At 37.5% G+C, this 16136-nt stretch overlaps 1 protein-coding gene across 6 annotated transcripts in view; it reads right to left on the bottom strand.

Moving 5' to 3' along the window:
* The window catches only part of LOC111635859 (rhotekin-2-like), a 37906-nt gene extending 23594 nt beyond the window's left edge, over positions 1-14312 (bottom strand). Inside the window, exons 1-3 of one of the 6 annotated variants that reach the window (XM_023380971.1) lie at positions 14148-14312; positions 2827-3023; positions 2692-2741 (exon numbers count right to left, since the gene is read on the bottom strand). In XM_023380971.1, coding sequence (XP_023236739.1) covers positions 2692-2741; positions 2827-3023; positions 14148-14279 — 379 coding nt within the window. In that variant the 5' untranslated portion in view covers positions 14280-14312. Of the gene's footprint in view, positions 1-2691; positions 2742-2826; positions 3024-4471; positions 4614-5113; positions 5386-10352; positions 10821-12959; positions 13176-13647; positions 13665-14147 lie in introns of those variants that run through there. The other 5 variants (XM_023380975.1, XM_023380973.1, XM_023380974.1 and 2 more) reach the window with 5 other exon arrangements.
* Positions 14313-16136: the final 1824 nt, after the last annotated feature.

Here is a 16136-nt window from a genome sequence, read left to right as displayed (position 1 = left end):
TTTAGATTTAACAGCCAATTTATGTCATTTAAACTAATCCCACAAATGATATCTTTGTCAAATCTAATTTTCAAGAAACAAAAATTGAGATCATCTACTCAAGTCACCATTTTAAATTACAGAAAGCTGATTACAATAATTTGAATTAAAAATATACACAAATTAATAAAAACAAAACAAAATAAAACCAAATGCAGACAATGAAAATTTTCATTTGTGATTTAGTCAAAACAACTGCACTAAACAAAACAATTATCTACTAGCATGAGCCAACGAAGAAAACAAAATATTTTTTGGCTATGCTCCATAGTTTTTGGATAAATTTAAAACCATAACAAAAACATGAGAAAGACTAGCAACAGTTTAGAATTGTTTCTGCAAAAGGCTCAACTATTTAATAGCCTAATTTTGCAACCCTTTTAGAAACTTTATTCTTGTTTGTATCCGTAACAGAAAATTCAATCATTATACCTATACTATCTAAATCCATGTTTGCATTTATTAAAAAAAAAAAAACAAGTTCCAAACTAGTAACTAATTTTTTCCCTTTAATTCCTTAATATAAAAACTACAGATATACTCATTTATTTTCATAAATCTCAAATATAATTTTCTATCAAAAATTAAACTGTAAAACTGATAAGTTCGTATGCACACAGAACAGTTTTGTAAAATATTTCTGATATCAAAAATAATTTAGAGCACGACAAGCACTTACACAGCAATATTTTGGAACAGGAGTATGTTAATTTCCTATACAATTGTTTGGACCTTATTCATTCAACATAAAAAAAAAAAAGCTCAAATCACACATTTTTAACTTTGTAAAGCATCATTCCATATCCTATTCAAATAAAAATATCTGAAAAACTTAAAGTTATTTGAAAATGAAATTTTTTCATAGCCAATCTCAGTTATATATCTGAATTAAGCTTAAGTATGCTAATTCATGTACACTTGGTACTATAATACAGCCGCCACATTTACTACTTTTGAAATAATTTATAAGAAAAGAAAACTTACTATAAGAATAAAAAGAGAATAAGGAAAAACATTTATATTTTTCTAAATCATCCAAATATTTATTTGTAAATAATTTTAAAATATACTCTTTTTTTATGAAAAACTCTTACATGATCAATCAAGAATGACATGAAATATCAAAAATAACTATAAACAACATTTGAAAAATCTATTGTAGATATTAACTTTCTGCCTACAAAATTTAATACAAATAAATTACACTGTTTTAACAGCAAGAAACTATAAAAAAGTTGTCAAAATAAAAAATAAAAGTGCACAATTTGCATTTAGAATCATATGTAATGGAGATTCAAATTAATAAATTGCATTAAAGAATTTCTTTGGACAGAGCAGATAGTTCTTTCATATGGCCACACAATACAAAATCAATAAAAAAAAATTTCATTTCCAGTCACTGTATGCAAAATGATTGAAAAAGGCACAAAAGATTCATGACAACACTTTAAAACTCAAAAAATGTATCGACGTTGCCAAAACTTCCGAAAGCTCGGCAATCTCGGCCGAGATTCACAGATTAGATAAAAGGTCCTCTTTGTAAAAAGAACAGAGAAGATAAGAAGTTGAACCCTAAAGTTTACAGAACTACATCTTCAACTTTAATAAAGATAATATAAATATGCAACCAATATTACAGTATAGACCTCTCTCAACATAAGTGTAGGAAGTTAGATGCAGCAATAATTTTGTGTTAAAAAAAAAAAAAATTAGTAATAGTGTCAATCTGTGTACTTATTTTGTTTAATTATTATTAGTTCAACATTTATAACTTATACTAAAACACAATATACAGGGTGGGCCATCGAAAACGAAACGGCAGAGTTATCGTGTTCGTCCAAGCAAATCGCTCGGACAGGTTGATTTTATTATCAAGGGGGACATCTTCTGCAATAAAGTTTTTGTGATTTTGAATACAACAAACAACAAAATATTTTAAAAACTCATTCATTTTTTATTAACTAAACAAACACTTATTTCAGAAAAAAGTAACACAAACTATTAACAAACATAAAAAAACCTTTTAAGCTGGAACGCATATGCAAGGAAAAAAATATTTCCCCTTGAGAATAAAATCGACCTGTCCAAGCGATTTGCTTGGACGAACACGATAACTCTGCCGTTTCGTTTTTGTTGGCCCACCCTGTATTAAAAAAGTTAATTTATAATTTGTATATAGATCATACAATAGAAAGACAATGATGAAAAATTAAAAACTGCAGCATCATATTTGCAAAAATAATGCTGTTAATCAGTTACAATGTGAAAAATGTCTTGTTAAATTTTGCATTTGATGAAAGTGTATTATAACTGTACTGTACATCATTTGAAAAAAAGTTCAAACTGACACATAAGACAATCAAATTACACAGCAATTTTATGTAACTAAATAAATTCCAAGTGGATATGTAAAGATATCAGATTGCGTTACATTTAATTAATTTATATATATAAATTAAAAACACACATTTGATGCTATCATTGCATGTTCATGTAGGATTTTTGTTTGATAACTCATTAACTTTTTGTAAAAAATATTTATACAAGTTTCATTGTTGTTATGAAGTAAAACAAATTAAAATCATCTCAAATGATTAAAAATAAGCATAAAAACTCATTTAAATAATTAAAGTAATTTAAAATCATACAGACCTGAGACGGCAACTCTGGCATTGCAACCTGAGACCCTGAGAGATGGAGTCCTAAATATTGATAAGAACACAATTTTAGAAAAATAGGCAAGACATTAATCATTTCCAAATTTTAAATATTTAAGATTTCTCGTACGCCTCTTCTCTGGCCCTCTTTTCGGCCGCCTTCCTCTGCTGAAGCTTGGCCATGTACGCCGTCATCCTCTCGTTGGAAGTCAGGAGCGACTTGGCGGCCTCCAGACTCTGGATCGGATGCTTGCAAGCGGCCAGCAATTTCGTCGTTCCCTCTCTCATTTTGATTTCCAGATCTATTTTTTGTTCTAGCTCATATTCCTATCAAAGAAAAGAAATTAAAACATTAATGAATAAACAAAATTTCATCCTTCACCATATTAAAACAGAGAGAGTCTGACAGTCAAGTCACTAATTCAGCCTGAAACTCTGTATTGGAAGACAGACGTTAACAATTTTTGAAATATTAACTAGCTTTAAATTTAATTTTTTCAAGTTTTTAAATCTAGAATGGCCTAGATTTTACATATTGAATGTTTTCATCACAAGTACCTTCTTCACAGTTGGTATTACCAACTGGAATTTTTGTCCATAGTCCAGTTAACCGGCTCTAAACAATCTATTAGACAATTTGCCACTGACTCAACAAACAAATCTAACAAACCTAATTCGGCCATGTCGTAATCTTGCGAGTGCAGTTAGAATTTTGTACTTGAAAGCCAACTACTAATACACAAAGAAAAAAATATAGAATAAAGCTATGAAAAATGTGGCAAAGAAAGCAAGTCAACTTGACAAAAAACAATAATATAATGTAACTTTCAATTTGTAAACTGTTTTTTTTTTAATATTTAGAAATTACAAAAGCAAGTTTCAAGAATAAAGTAAACCGCAGAAAAAATGTTTATTTGACACACACAGGGAGGGAGAGACACTTCAAAAGAAAGCAAAGAGTGCATTTGTTTAAGTACACAAGTTACCAAATCTTTTTATTTCTCGAAAGGAAAAAAAAATAATTTCAATAGTTTATGCCTTTATCCACTTAACAAAAGAGTCGTAGTGCATTAAAATATTTCTCGATAATAAAAAAAAACCCGTAAAATAACAACTAGTTGTAACATTAACCCAAAGTAAAAACTTTAAACTTTGCATATTCCGAAAGGCGATTGCTAAAAAGTCGGCCTGGCCATAGTTTTTATTAATATTTGACAATTCCAGAAACTTCGTTTTGTTATGAAGTCGCGACAGAAAAAGCTGTGACGCTATCGGAAAAAATCCCCGGCCAGTGATTCGATACATTATAATAGCAGTCGGTCAAGGTCACGAGTAGGAGAAGCCCACCCACCCGTTCCTATAGAGTTGAATGCACCTCAAAGTTCGATATTCGCAGATAATTTATACTTCCACTGGAACCCCTCTCTACCTTACTCTGTGGGTTTGAACTAGACACCAGCCGCACCCTCCGGAATCGTCATCATCATTACTATCATCATCAACACCGCGCAAGACTAGGCAAAAAGAGGCTAAGAAAGCGAACTTCTACTAAACTAGGGAGAAGACAGGAGAGAAAAATGTATATATAAAGTAATTTTCGAACGTTCGACCCCATCTGCACCCTGACCCACTTAGTTCTTACGAAGTCTCCACGTCCGTGACCGTTTTTTGGTCCGAATTTTGTAACGCTAATTCTCGCGTTACCGGCCTTCCGTCGTAGATCTTCGAAATCGTCCGCAATATCAAAAAACACATTGAAACGTATCAAAAAATACCGTCTAAATTCGGTAACAGTTAAGCTGGCAACCAAAATAAAAACAGACGAAACGGGCAGAGTGCCAATCCACCGGGCGCGCTCGAATTATGCAAATTTCAAAGACGGTTTTTCGAGTAATCCTCGAAATAAGTGAAATTCCAAGCGCCACTCCACGTTTACTGCCGCCTTTTCCCGACCTCCCGCTCCTCCTCCACAAGGAAAAAGTTTCAGAACAAAAACAGAATTACGATGCGGCTGACAATATGCCAAAAGATCCAGGAAATTGTCCTTGGAGGCTTTAAATTAACTTAGCATCATCTTTATTTTCATCAGCACGTCCGCGTTACTTCCTCTATTACCCAGAAGAGATTCGAAAACCGGTAACTTCCGGTTTTCCGCCTCACCTTTCACCCGAAACTTCCGATTCCCTCAGTCACGCGACCCCGAAGCGCTCCAAAAGGGGCAAGGCGGAAATACTTAAAATAGGCTCGACGTTTCGTTTTCGAGCATCTTTCTCGACGCGTATCAATAAACGGAAAGAGATTCCCGGATTTATATAAAAAAACGATTTGGCCATGGCTAACACGAGACGAGAAAGAGATCATCGTCTTCCTCCACGTCTTCGCCTTCCAGCTACGCCAACCCCGCGACACGCTCTCACCTGCAGGCTGTGGGCGATCTGCCTGATGAAGTACAGATCCAAATCTTGGATGACTCGCAGTCTGTTGGGTTTGACGACGATTTCCGGCCTCCTGCACGAGCCGTGATGAATGGGACCGAAACAAGAATAGTTCATCTCTGGTGCTTACCGGCGCGAACACCCCAAAAAAAACCACCTCCCGTTCGCATCGAAACGACTGGAGCCAATGAGCCGCACGCGGGGGTCGCTCGACAGAAAACTTCGCTCCGCCGCGAGATTACGACGAGAGTTGGCCGGGAGGGCGCGCGCGCTCGCACCGGCACGTGCTCCTCCGTCACACTCTCCTAACGGCGAGAAGACACCGTCCTCGACTTTCTCCGGTTAAGGCGAGGCTCCGTAACATCTTTTTTTAAGACATTTTCGAACAGATGTTACGTCGGTGACGTCGGCGCGTGGGTCGACGACGGTGGACGCGCGAAGTGGACCCGGTCAGACTCAAGGACGACCACTCCGTCGGGTTTGCAAACTCTGAGAAATTCCGTTAGGACTTTCTAAAGAGCCAGACCGGCGGCACCAAAAGTCGCCCGACCGGGAGAATTTATAATCCGCAGGATAAATTTCGGTACAGTTAATCCGAAAATCACCCGTGTCTAGCGCGCACAGCGCCAGCGCGGGTTCGGGACTTTTGTTTACATCCGATTGACAGCGGCTACTTAGAAGCGAAAAGTGTTTTTAGACGTTATAGAATGCCGCCGACTATAAAAACACAAATTCGTTAGAAAAAAATAAATACACGAGAAGTATCAAGTGTTTAATGCACAGTATATTTATGCTTGCGTTTTTTCTCGGAAATTTCGGAAAGGGGTTGGTGTTGGAACGGACGAAACGCGAACCCACGTGTCACCAGCAAAACGGGTTGGGTAACGCGTGTAAGTTTAAATGCTTTCGCGCGATTTAAAGTTAAAATCCTGTAGAATAAAACAAGCAAATAATTTCTAAATTACACAAACTTCCAGGAATTACGCAAAAATCGAAGCGGCCAAATTCTTAGAAGTGACGTTATAAAACGAGCGAAAAAAGCAGATGATTCGCTTCGCGATCGAAATTAAGCGGGACGAAAGACGGAGAAAACACGACGATTTGTCTAAGTCTATTCCATAAATAATGCCTTTTTTTAAGGAAGGCGGATGGACGAATCGACAGACGTTTTTTCCGTCGAAGAAGCAGACAATTAGATTTCTGCTGGAGGCGTCGAAGCTGCCAAAATGTTTCTATATTTAACAGCGAATAAAAGGCGCCGAATCCTGCGGGGTTAACAACCTGTTACTTAAGAGAGGGAGTAAAAAGTGCCGCATTTTCCGCTTTAAAAAAATAATCTTATTTTTGAATCCTTTTTTTCGTGTGGCGACACCAAACATCGTCGCAGCCGTTCGACTTCGTGTCTTACCGGCAAATTTTAATGTAAAAAATTCTCGTGCGTGAATACATTCCGGAAGAAAACGAGAATGAAGCTGGATTCTACAGTCGAAACTTCTCTAGAATCGTTCGAATTTCGAAATTTTGAAATAACTAGGCGCAGAAACGAGTCTTTCCACGTGACTTTGAAACGGTCGACTATATTAAAGACTGTTCGAACTTCAAATTATAAGCTGCTTCACCATCTTCGAATATAAAGAAGAGTTATAAGCAATGGTTCGATTTTATCTGATGGCAAACTCCAATGATTTTATATAAATAGACTACTCGATAAAATCTGCAATTCTATCGATCGGATCTAACCTCGGAGAATGCGATCGAAAAAAAGATGAGGGGGTAACTCGCTGGCATGTTCTAGAAATTGTAGATTAATAAAACGTTTGGAACCGTCTTAAGTCCTTCGGGATTTCCGAGAAGTACAAGCTCTGCTAGGGATCGTCTTTAAGAATGACGAATGACGGTAAAATCCCGCACGAACGGAGGAGCCAAAGAGAAATACGAAGGACAAGATGTGGAAATCCGGATTTAATTTAACCGAAGGTAGATTTAAACGGTTTGGAGCGAAATTTGACAGCTGTCACGTGATAGCCAGGGCGCTCGTGTGAACGACTACCCGTTTTTCCAAGGGGTCGTCGCCGAAAACCGGTCGCACGGCCTTGATTTCGGTGATGAATCAGACGCTTCTCGCGTAAATCTAGCTTTATTTGGGAAGGAGATTGGTCTCCCCAGCAACCTGTACTCCCGGTGTGTCTAGATTTAACTAAAAGGATGAAAACCCGCTCGACTGTAGGCCCACTCTAAGAACTCACCGTGATTACGGACTTAGCCAAAACCGTTTCCAAAGGGGAATGGGAAAATTACCCATCCATATCGGCGATTCTATTCCGGATCCTTGGCAAAAAAGACTATAGAATCGCGAAGAAAATGTATAAGTAAGACGACGACCAAATTAAAAGGTATAGGATAATCACGGACGAGAAGTCGATAGTGATGGCCCGTAAAAATGAATATAACGTCTATAATCTCCACGGGAATACGAACTATTAAACTATTAATACACATTTTCCACGATGATCTATGGTTAGGAATTGCTAGCTCCGTGCCGTACGAGATAAAGATGGTCTTCATTTTCGTACAGTGAAGAGAGCGAGAGAAAAACACGAACCATGTTTTTTTGTATTTATACTGTTTTAGAAAATGCTTTGTTGAGCCGTAAACAATTTAAGTTACGCGCGAAATTGTATTTGTCAAAGAAAACTCGAGAATTACGAGACGAATACGGAAATATTCGCAGTAACAAAAAAATTTTAAATGCGGTTTATGCCTTAGTGTCCTTCCCAAAAAGAGGTAACCTTAAACGCCAATTACCGTGCAATAAATAAATATTACGTTTTGCAGAAAATTTTGTAATGGGTTAATAAACTCCCATTTGAAAAGTAAATAAATAAAAATGCCGATGTAGATCGGCATTTTTGACTGACGAAAATCGATCGTACTCCATTACGAGTCGGCCAAACCTGGTACGCGGCAACGCATACTAATAAGGATTCACCCAGACTCGAGAATCCGAACCTTAGATCAATATTTCTAAACGAGAGAAAAATATATTGGGAAAGAGGCGATTTTTTTCACGCTACAAAAAATTCGCCATAAAGATTCCCTTTCGAAATTAAAGAAATTCGAGTTCCAAAACGATGGGAACCATATTTTGGTGAACACGATCATCGACGTGACAGACGTCTCGGTGGAGATTCCGAAACCAGATTTGCCAACACGAAACCAGATCGACTATAAATAACAGACAGGAACATACAAAAAATTGAATTAAATCCATCAGATCGATCATCTTTAAGTTGTTTACTATCACGAAGAGTCGCATCCTCATAAAAATAGTTACGAGTCGACGAGCGTAAAAAAAATCCAAAACCAGAAATGTTTTTGGATTTCTGATGGTTAAATTTTTATAATTATCCTTCGAGTTCACAACTACCGAACGTATGGAATGAGCCTATTTATTGGGCAAAGTGGATTTAATCCACGTTTTTAAGCACGAGATCCGAGTAAAGAAAGTCAAAACATCGCGCCAAGTATCTTCGGAAATCCAGAAGTTCGAGGCGCCAAAACTTCACCTATCGTAATCCGCGCCATCTACCGACGACGAAGTAAATTAGCCGAGTTACTTCGACGATGGTTATCAGTTAACACAGATAGATAGGACGCAACGTTATTTTAGAAGTCGTTAACAACGCGGTCACGTAAAATAACGATGGAAAAAAGGTTCCTCCGCACTCGAACATAATTAAAAATCTTGTAAATGGCCTATTAAACCCGAAGACACTTCCTTATTCTTCCAAGAAAAAAAAATCATTTATAAACTCGAGTTGTGTGCACCACTCGTGTTGGCGCGAGGGGTGGAAAAAAAGTAGACGGACGAGTACGAGACGAGCGTTAAAACAGATCTAATCGAATTTTAAATCCGTTAGAATCGGGGAAAAAGGCGAAACGACTTAAATTCGGTCGACACCCACTGGCGGGTGGTTCGACAAAGACGCTTCTACGGGGTCATCGCGTGACCTCAACCCAACTACGTACACGCGTGCTAACATCTTGGAAATTTACTCAAATTTTCCGTTCTAATTTGGTAAAAAAGCGACTACTAGTACTTTCGTCGACGCAAACGACGTTAACCATACGCTTCACTCTCGAGCGGATCTTTTTCCTTGGGGGATAAATTTACTTCGGTCCTCATTTGCATATCTTCATTTTCCTCGTGAGTGTAGCGAATCGAGATTTCTCTATAAATATAAAAGTAGCACGAGTGCCGAATGTCCGTAGTAGAACATTTCATCAAGATAACGCGAAAACCGGCTGCCTGAAAACTAGGATTCTACGCCAAATTGTTTAAGGGAAATAATGAAACTCCGACCAAGTTTAAGCGTTTTTGAAACTTCTAATCGCCACTCGAACCAGAATTTCGGACTGCCGTCGCGAGAATAAACCATCGTCATTAACGCCTACGCGTGTAGGAAGAGGCTGGGTGCCAGTCGTTAATTACACCTCGCGCCAATCGACTGGAAAATTTTCGAAGAAAGACAAAATGAAAAATATTTTATTAAAAATAACCAAAATTCATTTTATATCCTGCTATTTATAACTACTTATAACCGCCGAGCGATAAGAAATCGAGATTTAAAGAAGCGCAACGTGAGAAAGAAGACACGACACAGTTATTGCCTACGAAAATAAGAAACCCGACAAAATCTCGCGCAAATTGCCGGAAAAAAGGCACCCTTCCGATTAAAAATATATGGCAACGCGTATTACTTATAATTGCACATAATACTTTCGGTAGGATCTAATCGAGATCAAAACACCGTGTCAATAATTAATGTTTATTGTATCATGGTGGATGCTCGCGAAGACGGAGGAGGAAACCGAGCGAAAGCGATAATACTTCGTACGAATCATTAAAAATGCCCAAAACAAACAAAAAATATACAATTAAGAATCCATAAAAAGTGCGGTTCTACCCTTAAAAAAGTCCCGTCTCGCTCGATCCGGGATCAAATCCTCCGTTGGATCACTCACAACTGCTCGAAGATTCGAGATGTAAAAATTTGATCCGGGGTTCGAGTGATTCGGACATTTTTCTCAAAGATTGGAACCTGGTGAAATCTCCACTGGCGAAAATTTGATTCTGGGGATTCGTTCCCATCGCCGATTTTCCCAGTGATTAACGAGAAATTATTATTCACAAAGGCGATTTTACTTAATTCTTACTCACCTTAGTATTTACATAACAGAATCGTACGCTGCTACTCCAAACGGCGTAGATATAGCGCTGCATCTGTTCGATCGCTTCCCACCTCTCGACTAGATGTAAGCAAACAACCGATGACAGGTAGGAAGCAAGTTAGCGCGGAGGGGGAGCAGATGTAGGCAACAGGTAGAGGGGAAGGTACTCTCGAACGCCTGCCGCAAATAGAGCGAGTAAAGAGCGAGTTCCTTTTTTTCCTTCTACTAAATTAAGGGGGCGGGCGGAAGAATTTCGACGATGCCCTTTACCGGGAATTTCGCATTACTCCGGTACTTACTGCGCGTGAAGGGGGAGGGAGACCGAGTGCAATACAGTGTGACGTCGTCCACGACGTCGTCTCTCCTCGTCGTCGTACGATCCGCCGATTTTAAAGATGGCGGCCGACTTACGGGTGGAGATAATCACGAGTGCGAAAAGGAATGCCACGTTGTTTCTGCGTGACGCGAACTTGACCCAAATTCCATTAATCGAATTTCACTATCCCGAAAAAATCCGGATTAACCGGGCCCTCCGCTGAATTTTATAATAAGAGAAAACGAGAAAACTTTAAATGGAAAATTGGGACCAGTATAATGTGTAGCCAAATTGCATTTTTCTGCCTCGTTCCCGAAATCTCGCGCTCAGTACTCACAATTTATGGCTCGTTTCGGCTATTTACGTCGCATTTAAGCATTATTATAATTACGGCAATGGTGTTATGTATGTAGAGCGTGTATTTGTTGACGTCATTAAGGTGTAAGCGAGCTTTGGTACGCCACGCGAGACAGTCCTCCTATTTGGCATGCTTGATACGTATATGTAAACACGAGATAAATTTCCAGAATATGCTATCATCATCATCATCTGTCATTTTTTTAAATATTATAACAAACGCAATGTCGAGGTGACGTAACAAAATTATCACGCAAAATCGCGGTTGATGAGTCACGGTTTTTCGTAAGGGCGGATTACTTTTAGGATTTCGAGTCCAAATTACACCCGAAAATCATTAATTTTAACAAGAAAATCTGTAACTCGTTATTTTACTTATACACCGAGAAATAAGCGCTCAATTCGAAATTTTATTATGATAGTAAGTAAAATAACTACTCTTCCGAAAAAACGCTTGTTACATTTAAATAGAAGCAACTAGGAAGTAGTAATTACTGTAGGAAAGAATTTTTTAACGCAATTATTGCTCAACAGAGTGGCCACAGTACAAATTGCGTTACACTATTGAGACAACGGGCAAGTTTTTAAGCTACAAATTACAATATGCCACCTTATAAAACTGGATAAATAGGACGTTTCTGATGGCTAAAAACCGTTATAACTAAAAATTTGAATGCCACACGTCACAAATTCGACGTACTTCACGTGGGTGGCGTGTAACAAACCCGGTGGAAAAATGGGAGACGAGCACATCCGTTGCACAACTACTTAAAAAGTAACCGCCCAAATTAATTCGTCACAAAAATACTTTATTCCAGAAAAACAGTTTCATAATGGCTATTTTTAGACTTTTTATTATCATTATATGTAACCGCTTTATCGCTCTTATTAGCGAATTTCTTAATTTCTGTTACGTATCTGTCCCTTATAAACAACTTAAAACTTGTTTCTGCGCCAAAGACGATAAAACACGCCCTGAGATTACAGAAAAGGTTATTCACACGGCATTAATATTTGACAATTGCGAGCAATTTATGCTAATTAACACGCTCCGTAACGATTTACGGCACCGTTCCTCGATTGGTAAGTGGCACCCCTGGCAATCACGTACATTACGTCTAGCGGAGTGTCGGTAGTTAAGAAATAAATAATAATAAAAACAGTTAGGAAGACTGAAAAGATGGGTGAAAAGTCGGAGAAAAGCGAAAGAGAAATTCGGATCCCGGATTGTGTGCCACGAAAATGAACTTAGAATCGCTCGATTGTCACGCGATTCAAATGTGTCAGTATGAAGTTTTAGAGCGTGAAACCTTCCCCACTTTTCAAGGTCACCCACGAAACTTTCTGTACTAATTCGAAAGAAACAATACACCGCAATAAAGAAGAGAGTCGTCCAACCGAGATAATCCAATTTTAATTATAGTTTTTACCTTTAAAGTGCCGACTTTTCCCGAAAGGAAAACGGTTACGCATCGAGTAACGAACTCTTCTTAATGATAAAAAAAAAATGAAATGATTTTCTGGCCCGTGACCTTCTCCCTAAACACGTCAACCGCACGCATACTTTCCAGACAAATTTGCAAATCTCTGACGCGCGATAATTGCCGAACGATGGTAATTTTATGTAAACGAAGCGTCAAGGAGCGACAAGAAGCTCGGAAGAGGGAAAAATATTTTGAAACATCGATAATTGAACCGAGAAAAACCTTTAAATTATGTACCCAACCGGCGCGCTACCTAGGCTAAGGGAGGATTCGAGCCGTTAAACGGGGAGGAAACGGCGCTAGTTCGCCCTAATTTTCGCAATTTCGGGACCGAAACACCGCGTTTTTTTCGTAGAATCGATCAAAAAACACGAAGGGTGAAGAATTACGTTAGAGAACACCAAACGGCTGTCGGCAGTTAGGCAATTTAGCCTCTCACCTGGGAGCAGGAAGCCGTGGCACTATCGTGACGAGAATCATCATCGTCCGGTGATTTAGACATGGAGATAATCTCCGAAATTCCACCATTTCGACATCTTCTAACGGAGCTCCTCCTACATTATCCCGCAGAAGGCCCTACACCCATCGATCCGAAAAAGAATCGATACAACGCTAGATGGCGCCTCCAAGATCTATGGCATACGCAAGTACCGGAGCTCATCGAATATCTCTTTTTTTTTTACCTTAAAATACGAATATCCAAATTTTATTCGTATTTCTGGCTCTTCGACCTTGGAATGTTACAAAATATTTTAACTTTTGGCTAAAATGGACCTATTGGAAAACTCTGGAGAGCAAAATCGAACGACGCGACGAAAGCGATTCCGCGCGACGGGCGCTTAAGTGGGTGCGGCGTCAAAACTTCCAAACGACAAATGATTTCCGACTAAATACTAACGATACCCATTAAATAATGATAATCTTAGGATATCTGGTGTTTTAAACAGAATGAAATAATAAAATTCATGACTCGACCGAAGCGATGCGACTAGTGCCGTCGCAACGCTTCGACGAATACAAATTTCTGCATTTTTATTCGAAAAAAAACATTATTAATTAAACGCTTTCCTAAATACAAAATAAAATTGAAATATATTAAAAATAATACGTTATTCGATACTTCTTACCGTATTTAATTAAAAGAGCCGACGGCGACACCGGATGCGACTGGCATAAAAAAAATCGCGTTATTAGCTAAAAACAAGCGTAAAATGTCTTCATAGTTATACACAACTCAATGATATTTATATTAAATTTTAAATTAAGGCTTTTAGAGGATAATTTCGTTAAACTAACCTTTCTCCGAAATATTCGCAAGCGCCACGCGACGCGACGCGCTCGAGAATGCCGAAAAATGACGGCGCGCTACCTAACGGCTTGAATTAAATAACTTTTTTTTTTTTAATTTAAACTTTGAAAAGTTAATTTTAAGTTGTTTTTACTTAATTTAAAGCTTTAAATTCAGTTTTTCGGCAAATTTTATAGCTGTAAAGAACGAATTTCATCAATTTTTGTTCAATTTAAATTAATTAAGACATTAATGGGGGGAGAGAAGCCGACCAGACGACCGTTGGCTCCAACGGACGCGAACGATATTTAAATTTATTTGAAAATACAAAGCATTTACCTTAAAAGTGGTTCTCCTGATGCATGCCGCATTCCATCTTTTCTTCTTTTTTTCGCTTAAAAATCTCAAATAATCGAAATTGTTTTCAAAATTCTGAAATTGAATCGTCCGCCTTCTCAAAGTGGGAGCCATTCCTACTCCGCTTTCGTGCGACTTCTAGTGGCTAATTCCGCAATTATTAAATCTCCATTTTTTTTTAACTTTTTTTTTATTCTTCTAACATTTATTTTGTATAAAAGTGCAAATTAATTTTATTTTAGTATTAATTAAAATTATTATATGATTTATTTACGAGATAGTATCGTAATTAATTTAAATCGCGGTTCTTCCATCGGCCGCCATATTGAATTTTTAATCGGCAAATTATTATTACCGTATATATTCATTTTAAAATATTTTAAATTATTCTTTGTGTTTTGCATTACTTAAGGGATTTGAGATAATTTTCTACATTATATTTTTTTATGATACGTAGAAGCTCATTTGATTTACGGAAGAACTCGTTAATATCTTTTAATGTATCAAACAGCGGCCGTAATTATATATTTACCAACGCTTTTTGGGCACGTGTTTTTTCAATACAAATGCTGAATAGAAGAAGCAACTTGCCATTCGTATCGGATGAACGCGTGACAAAAAATTCTTCCTCGTTCGATATGCGGAAAGATATTAATTTACTCTTTCTTCCCCGTGGGCAGTAAACAAAAAACTTTTTTAGCAAGCCCATTACGGGTTTGCCGAAACAACAGCTCTCTTAGTGGGCCGGCTAGGTGGTGAGAATCGAGGCCCGACATATCCTGACGGACTACCCTGAAAAATTCCTTGGGTTTTTTTATTCCTGTTTCCCCGAGTAGGTTGCCATCTTAACCGCTCATCTCCAACTTCTCCTTCGACAGAGTTTTCTTTACTTCACATTTTAGTAACCATTTTTTGCTATTTTAATTGTTTAAAAAATACCCAAAGTTAACTGAATTGAGGTATGGACCGATTAATGCCGCGGAAGGCAACTGACACTTCTTAATCGTACGCATCGTAGGTGTGGCCAGATACACAAAGTGGTCACCCAGATAAGGAGGGACGAGGCCCAACATATCTGGGATGGACCACCCAAAAAACTTTCGATTGCTTATCTTGGATTTCATTCCTATACAACACTTGACTGATTGCCTTAACTGCTCCGGCCAGCAATCTCGGCGAAATAAAACTATTATTATGGGATATTATAAACTTATTCTGTATAATGTAAGTTTATTGATTAAATGATATATAGTGTGATTAATTTTACTTCAAAAAGCCACTTTTTATTAAGAATTTTAACACAGTTTAGTATTATGAAAGGAGACAAGTAGATAATCGAGATAATTCGGTCAGTATTGAACAATCTGTCCTGGATTAATTGGGTAACTTTTCCTTTTGAAGTGCCTTCAAAAAGAAAAAATGGTTTCTTTAAATGAATTAGATCTTTGTCTTATGAGAATGATTATTCATCTGTTATCTAGTTTCTGTGTCTTTGTTTTGAAACAGCCAATTTGTGTAAAATTTTAGATTGGAAGAATCCTTCGTAGTTTGCAACTTGGTTTGAGATTTCTCAAAATTGGAGTTTTATACGAGGTTTCATAAAAAAATACTTGGATTATACGCATAGCTTTATACTTATCAATAGTAAATGGAGGGAGAACTAGTGGCACTATTATTTGATCAGCAGTTAAGTTAATTGAGATTGAATTTGTACCAAGTTTTTATTTTTTGAGGCAAACTAGTTTCTGCATTTCAATTTTACTTTGTCTTGGTAATTTTTTTAAGATTGAACTGATCAAACAGCAGCATCCACATGAATATTAAATTTGGTAAGATGGTGATGGGAACATTTCTGCTTTCATTGAAGTTGTTTCATTTGAATACTTGCTTGAGCAAAAATTGTGGTTGCTCCATTACAACAATGCACCACCTCGTGCTTCCCTACTGCTTTGACTATTTGTAGCATAGAAT

This window comes from Centruroides sculpturatus, unplaced genomic scaffold (assembly GCF_000671375.1).
Source record: "Centruroides sculpturatus isolate CEXI.00-Female unplaced genomic scaffold, Cexi_2.0 scaffold816, whole genome shotgun sequence".
NCBI classification, from domain to species: domain Eukaryota; kingdom Metazoa; phylum Arthropoda; class Arachnida; order Scorpiones; family Buthidae; genus Centruroides; species Centruroides sculpturatus.
The sequence above is the reverse complement of the archived record's forward strand: the minus strand, read 5'-3'. Positions and strand labels throughout refer to the sequence as shown.